The 7,668-nt window shown below is 36.6% G+C and overlaps 1 protein-coding gene across 3 annotated transcripts in view; it reads left to right on the top strand.

Annotated features, from left to right (window-relative positions):
- The first annotated feature begins 5,984 nt into the window (after positions 1-5,984).
- LOC121518998 (P2X purinoceptor 5-like) overlaps positions 5,985-7,668 on the top strand; it is a 31,629-nt gene continuing 29,945 nt past the window's right edge. Inside the window, exon 1 of one of the 3 annotated variants that reach the window (XM_041801739.1) lies at positions 5,985-6,172. In XM_041801739.1, coding sequence (XP_041657673.1) covers positions 6,048-6,172 — 125 coding nt within the window. In that variant the 5' untranslated portion in view covers positions 5,985-6,047. The remainder of the gene's footprint in view (positions 6,173-7,668) is intronic. The other 2 variants (XM_041801747.1, XM_041801756.1) reach the window with 2 other exon arrangements.

The raw sequence follows: 7,668 nt of genomic DNA, 5'->3' as shown, positions 1-7,668 counted from the left end.
ATGGAAAGAAAGACAGGACTGACAGTAGCAACATGCAGTAAACATGCAGCCTGTGGCTTACCAGCCACAGGTAAGCCGGTGAAGTTCAATACCATGAGGGCACATACGTGAGCAGCCACACAGCCGGCACTCTGCCACCCTAAAAGCAGCCTCCAACAGCCCATTAGGAAAAGTTAGAACCCTGACCCCCCATGCATGCAGCTGTTTGGCCATGGAAACCCATTCCATGAAGCCCCTGATGCACAGGTGTTGTGGCGGCATTAACGCCTGTGGAAGTTCAAACTCTTCAGCTATGAAATCAGCAGAGCGTCGGTGACTTTTATGAAGCATGGACCTTGTTGACTCCACACTGGGATTTTATGTGGTCTTCTATTTCTGGCTGAGCTAGTGTTGTTCCGAAACGCTTCCACTTTCTAATAATATCACTTACAGTTGACTGTAGGATGAAATTTCACAAACCATCTTATTGCAAGCATCCATCACAGTAACACACGTGAAGTCACTGAGCTTTTCAGAACGACCCATTTTGTATCGCAAATGTTGGTAGATGGAGGCTGAGTATATTTTATGGGCACTACATGTTTATATAATTTCAGATGAGATCTAGGGTAAGGTGGCATGGTTTATAGTTTCTTTGGTTTAAATGTTCAGTAAAAAGTTTGTTCACAGTAAGAACCACCAACAGTGATGTGCTTAGTGGCAAATTATCTGTGTGAAATATTAAATCTGAATGGGGTGTTGTCATTTATCTAATAAAGGAACATCTACATCACCAGTAAAAATCAAACCCATCCTTGTTAATTCAGTGGCAGCATAAAAAACAAACAAAAAACGACAGTTGCCATCATCTTGTGCCAATGAACAGACATTATACACCTACAGAAGGGCTGCTGAAGGTGCAAAAGCTAGACTGGAATATTTCAAATAGATTATTTGAGTTTAGAGTTGCTTGAAAACTGCTTTTTCCAGGACTTTGACTAGAGCGGGAATTTAGAGACAGGTTTGTAATTCTCCTGGGAGGAGGGGTCTAAGTTTGTCAGTAAGTCAGCGCCTTCTCGCGTGAACTCAGTCACATGAATCACATGAACTAATCCTTTTAAATCATGGCGGTTCAGTCAGTCGGCAGACGTGGGGGACGCTCCATACAGGGCTGCAGCAGATGTCGACGAGTTAAAACGAGCCGTTTGAAGCGAGTGACGCTCTAAAAAGCAACTCGAATTGGCCGGGTTTTTTCCTGTTCCTGATCTAAACCAATCTATCTTACCCAGAACCTGAACTGATCAGCGTTGATTTCTACACCAGTGCGGTAGGAGATGTGCATTCTAGTTCTCCCTAGCCCAATCCCCCCCACAGCTCTCATCTCACTGCTCTGGACTGAACTTTTGTTGCATTCTTTCCTGGACTTTCACTAAAAAGACATTCACTGAATTCATCCTGCTCCCAGGGGCATATAAGGCGACTCAGTTGAAACATACTGAACTACTGATTCATACTGAACTGCTGATACATATTGAACGGAAACAAATTGGGTTATGGTTGGGTTAAAGCGTTTGTTTTTGTTTCCTGTTAAAATGGAGATGACTAATCTGTATATACTGTAAATACTTTGCACTATAATATAATACAAAAGTACCTGCAACACAACTTACCTGTCTGCTGCTTATTGCTACTGGTCCTCAGCCTCCTAGAGTGAGCCTAGAAATTATAATTTGACTCTAGCCCATCAACTATATACTTTTGGTTATCATTACTTACCTGTTAGTATTTTACCTTCCAGATTTCCCATTTGCATCTTGAGTGTAAATGCTACACTAACACTAATTACCACTAACAGACTTGAATATTAAACATGGTAGTTAAAACTTGGAGAAGTCTTCAGTTATCACAGAATCCAGAAGCCGTCTAATAGGCTTGCTGCTCTAAAATTTTGTTAACATGATTGAATTGGTAATATAATCAACACATTAAAGCCTACAGATATGATCTTAAACAGACAGCATTTCACAGAGCTGGAGATCAACCCAAGAAGGAAAACAAACAAGTCAGATACAGAGATGAGATAATAGTGTTTGACCCACATGTAGACTAAATATTCACAATAGTAGAAATTATGAAAGAAGAAAAATATGGTGTAGAAAACTGTTTTTGTTTTACTGTTTACAGCAGCTCTGCATAAATTCACCATGCTGCGGCCCAATTTAAGATCCGAAAATCCTCTGGGGCAATCAAAACCTTCAGACAACGGTAACACTCAAAATAAACTTTTTTTTTTTAAATATCATTTCCTAAACAGAAAATTTCCAAACAAATGTCTAGCTTTAAAAGACATTAACGCCAAAAGAAAGCACTGGCGTGGTCATGAAGCACATTTAACATGCAGCATTGTTAAATGTTCTATGTAGTGTCACCAGTTAATTCAGCACCAGTCAAACCATAACACCTGCTGTTCTGTATATCAGAAAAATAAATGTTGAGATGTGAAATGCTGGTTGAATCTTCTGGCTGTTTTTTTATTTCTTGAACTTATAAAAAGAAAAAAGCATTTAACCTGCCAAGTATTTCTGATCGTTTAAACTTTATTTCAATGTTAAAACAACAAAAACAACATGTATTTATGAGGAAAGAGGCCTCTGACGGCCAGCCTGTAGTACCTCCACGGCCCACCAGAGGGCCCCAATCCACACTTTGGGAAGCACTGGTTTACAATATCATTTCTCTCTGTTATCAGCCTGAATAGCAGACTGACAGAGCTCTGTCACTGTGTTTATCCAAATCTCCTTTGCTAGGACACTCTTGAAAAAGAGATCTCAGTGAGATTTCATTGTTAAATAAAGGCTAAAAAATAATAAAAAAAAAACAATCAAATTAGCTTTACTTTGTGTTTCTTGGGCAAATTTAAAATGTATCTTGAACTCTTATCAGTATTAATAAAGCCAGCAAAGTTACATATAAAGAAGGATGAGGGTTTATGTAAAAGTTAAACAACTCATTTTAATATTTTTCCTCCAAATAACTGTCAAAGTAGGACACCTGTGCAGATGTGTTTGATGAAGACTACAGTTCATAAACATAATGAGAGTTTGAACAGGAGGCCCAGTTTTTGGTCTCTCTTAAATAAAAGCTCAAGGACACTTGTTCAAAATTATCTTTTTTCACCCATTTGCCAGGATTCTCTGCATTTTAACCCTTTATGGGGCACTCATTGAAGTACTTTAAGTTCAAAATTGAAGTCCTAAAATATTACTGGTGGACATCACAATACTTTTTCAAGAAAAAAAACTTGTCAGATAAATATCTATTTTTCATTATTATGTTGAAAATCAAGGTCATTAATGTGACGATATTTGATTCCTTGCTCGTTCATGGTAAAAAGAAAAAAAAAAAAAAAAAAAAGGAAGAAAGAAAAAAAATCCATGAAGTATAGCACACTAAAATGTTAATCATTGAAAAATAAACAGATATGAAGTCAAATGAGTATTAACTAACACATTAAACATTAGTTAATAAACAAATATTTATTTCATACACATAATTTTTTAGAGGTTCATAATGAAACCTCAAGGATGAATCAACAGGCTACATTTCAATAAAACATTATGGATAGATAGATTTGTGTTTTTTTAACTTCTCAACCATCAAAACATACTTTGGTGCATCTATGTTGGAGCGGGCATTAAAAACTAATCCACCAGAGGTCGCTGTTTCTCACCGAGCTACTTTGCCCCATCCCTCCCATAGAGTGAAGAAGGAGTCTGTCCTCTGGTCAGCTGTGCTCTTTTAGCTAGCTGTTCTTGTATGGAATGAGATTTGTGTCAAAAAGATTCAAACAAAACTTTTTCAGTATCAAACAAAACTAGCTTTCGAGAACAAAAAAATGTGATCCAAGCAAAAAAAATGTTCATGTTAAGAGAACAAATTTGAAATAGCAACCAAATTATTAGTCTTTGAGTTTTGAACATCTTTTTGTTTACAGTTCCTGTTTTTCTGTCTCAGTGATCAGACTTTTACTCTCGCTCTCCTCTGTTTTGCGTTTGCGCTGCCTGATCTTTTGTTTGCGTTTCTTTAGTTTTTGGTCTCAGTTCTGACACAAATGTCACATGTGGGCGGGCTTTTCTGGAGGGTATCCCTATTGGCCAGCCAGTTTTTGAGTGATGGCTCAGTCACTTTATTAAATCTAACCATGGATTAAACAGGTTTATTTGTCAGTGCAGTAATAGATGTGTTGTTTTGTACATATACGTGTTTTATTGATTTTTTTCAGCCACTTCAGGGGTCGTCTTTGCTTTATATGTAAACTACGCCTATGTCATCAGCTAGTCCATTAGCTCAGCGGTAATAAAGATGACTGTCTCTCAGGGGAGAGGGGATCGCGTTCCCACTATATTATAATTATTAATGTCTATGTTTTTAAAAAAAAAAAAAAAAAAAAAAAAATTTATGGAATAAAAGACACTATGAACCCCACTCTGTGTCCTCACTGGTCTCACTGGAAAGTTAAGGAAAAATACCTTATTGGTGTAATAATGAAAAATACATGATAAGAGTGATAAGGAAAAACACTATTAGAGTAATATTAAAATTAGAAAATAAGAAATAAATTGTAAGCGAGATGATGACAACATTCTATTAGAGTGATGATAAAAATGAAAAAGTATTAAAAACTGCCCACAACTCACACTTATTTTACTTTTCAAACCTTGAACATTTCTATAAATTTGTTTAATTGACCACTAGATCACTGTTTTTTTTTTTACAAACCTGTTGCAACATTCAGCAACACTTAAGCGTCCTGTTATCCTACCTTTTAACAGATTAATTGTTACGACAATACCCTTGCATGATGAGTTGGCCTGATATCTTATTATAGCCAAATATTTCACCCCTTAACATGTGTTTGTCCAAATATGGTTCCTACATTTTCCATGCTAAAACTGTGGCAATTGCTAGAAATCCTAAGCAGATGTAACCTTGACATTTAGCTCTTAATAGAATGTGTGAGTTTTACCATCTTATCATGGTTAGTTATGATGGTAGAGCCATAGGTATCACCAAAATTGATGTAAAACTGCATTTTGCATGTTCTGGAAGAAACAGGAAGTTTGAGATCCTTTAGGGCACTGCCGATTGGTCAGATGGTGTGACATCATTGTGCGTGATTGTGACTGATCTCCACTGATTGGCTGAAAAAAATCATAATTGTTCTACTGTATCACAGAGATTTGGGTGGGGGCCACAAAGGAAGTCAGCCAAAGAGACCACATATGGTTCCTTACCCCATGAAGGGTTAACAAAAAGTAAACAGCCGTTGCTTTAACGCTTACTTGTGAGACTGTTGTGTCAGATGTTGTCAGTTTGACTTTGGTGATCCATCATGTGGAATTATTCTTATATGTGAAAGCTAGAAAAAAGAGAAATAAGCTTAAGAGATTTAGCATCACTGAACTCAGGTTTTCCTAAAACCTTTAACATCCTCAGAATATTTGTGGAGAAACAGAAATCACAAAGACATTGAAATAGCAGTTCTCAAAAATAATACACTCATGCTTATGCTTGATTATAGAAGTGTTAAGACACAGAAAATGTCATCATTCTTTTATTTTATTCCAAGAAGGCCCCTCTACACCCCTCGCTAACTTACCCCCCTAGAAGTTTGACCCACATGACGCCCCTAGTAACATATCTAACTGATGAATGCTGCTGAGCATGACTGACAGCAAACCAAAGACTGTAGATGTCCTGTTACTTCAGCTTTTGAGTAGTCATGAGTTCATATCATGTTTTTTATCATGGATCAGAGCAGACTTGCCTTATGTGCCCATGTAACCAGAATACTTCATTATAATCAGAACCCTGCTCAATGATGCTGACTGTAGACTGGTGAGAGGTGGGGAGGTGGGGAGGGTGTAGAAGGGGGCTGAACAGTGTCCGCCTCCTGCAGGCTGTTTACTCTGAGCAGCCTCACTGAAACTAAACTCTCCTCAGGCTGTGAGTGGATCACTGAGCCACATATTATACACTGACACCAAGAGTCTGCAGGCAGCTGCAGGATGGCTTGGAACTTTTTCCTCTCCTTATTTGACTACAAAACTGAAAAGTACATTGTGGCCAAAAATAAGCGAGTTGGGGTTTTGTACAGACTCATCCAGCTCTGTGTCATAGGGTACATCATAGGGTAAGTGATTTACTGGCTCTTTCTTGGTGTTATACACTGGTGTGAGTGACTAGACCTCTTACAAGTAGGCAACATATTTTATGAATGTCTATGAGGAATTTTGTAATCTCTAATGTGACTGTGTCTGATAAACTTGAATATTTAAGTCAGGCCATGTGGCTGTTTTACCAGATGATTGTTTTTGTCCAAACATCTTCAGTTTACCATGACGGCAACGTCAAGACGTCATTTATCAAAGACAGGGCTAGGGCAAATAGCAAGTTTGCTAATTATAGCTGGCTAAAGAGATATTTTGAGGTGCTGCTGAAAGGGGAAATGTTTTGGTTTTTAAGTAATGCTATGCTACCTCAATGAACATATGTGGAAAATATTCACATTTGCTAAGTCTCTTTTTTATACTGATAAGTTTAACTAACAGCTGATAATGTACCAACTCATTCATTCTTGCATCTTATTCATTATCCGTTATTCGTGCAGCATTATTTTATTTGATAATTTAGATTTCTGTATTTGTCAAATGTCCCTTTTAATTCCAAAATGGGGCATTTCAAATCATCTTATTAAGAAACAGAATAGATATACTTGGATCAATGATGTGACGCCTGTTTTAAAGTAGCCGAAAGTTTTAATAATATCTAAAAGGAGCGAATATTATTAAGATTCATATTAATCCCTTTCACTTATGCCCCTTTTGTTGCTCTAGTCTAAATTTTCAGGTTTCAATCAACTTTGAGAGAGTAACGGGCAATTTAGGCAAAAATGTCAATGTCAAAAAAATAGGTACCAAAAAATTCATCTTTTTTGAAAAAGATGAAAATCCCAACTAAACACCCTATAAACCAGTCTGGCATCATTTTACACTAGTACTGTTGAATATTAGATGAATGTCTTGAACAATTATTGTTCTGTGTATTTTTAAAAGTTTGGGGAATCTTTGGAGTTCGGTTGACTTCCTAAAATGTCAGCGTGGTGTAACAACCATTCAAGGGGCCATTTTGTTAATATTTTTCAAAAACACATTTTCAAAGGAAACAATTTCACAGATATAAATATCTGATGATCATAACTGGTACATCTCAAGGTTGGTATCTGTGATTAAAATATATAATCGGACATTTCTAGGGCTTGGTAAGGAATGTCAGTGATCATATGTCAAATGCTATGACCAGAGAAAAACGTCTATATTTCATGATCTTTGTAAAAAACATTATTTACATTAAAAGTACTCTTTCACATCTTTATACCAAGACTATGAGCTTCCATAGGTGTCCGTGATAATGCCTGTTAAATTTGATTTTAGAGTGAAATGTCAAATGGTGTAACCAGTTACACCATTTGACACATTAAAAAAAACGATATTTTATCAATAATCAGAACTTTGTGATGCTGATTAAAGATGTAATAAGAAGAAACTTGCTGTTTAGAACTATTTTCAATTGTTAATCACTGAATAATTTTTAAATATGGGATTTATTCACAACTTTATCTGATTTTTG

Source organism: Cheilinus undulatus, linkage group 2, assembly GCF_018320785.1.
Source record: "Cheilinus undulatus linkage group 2, ASM1832078v1, whole genome shotgun sequence".
NCBI classification, from domain to species: Eukaryota; Metazoa; Chordata; class Actinopteri; order Labriformes; family Labridae; genus Cheilinus; species Cheilinus undulatus.
Note: the sequence above shows the minus strand (reverse complement) of the source record. Positions and strands in the feature narration are given on the sequence as shown.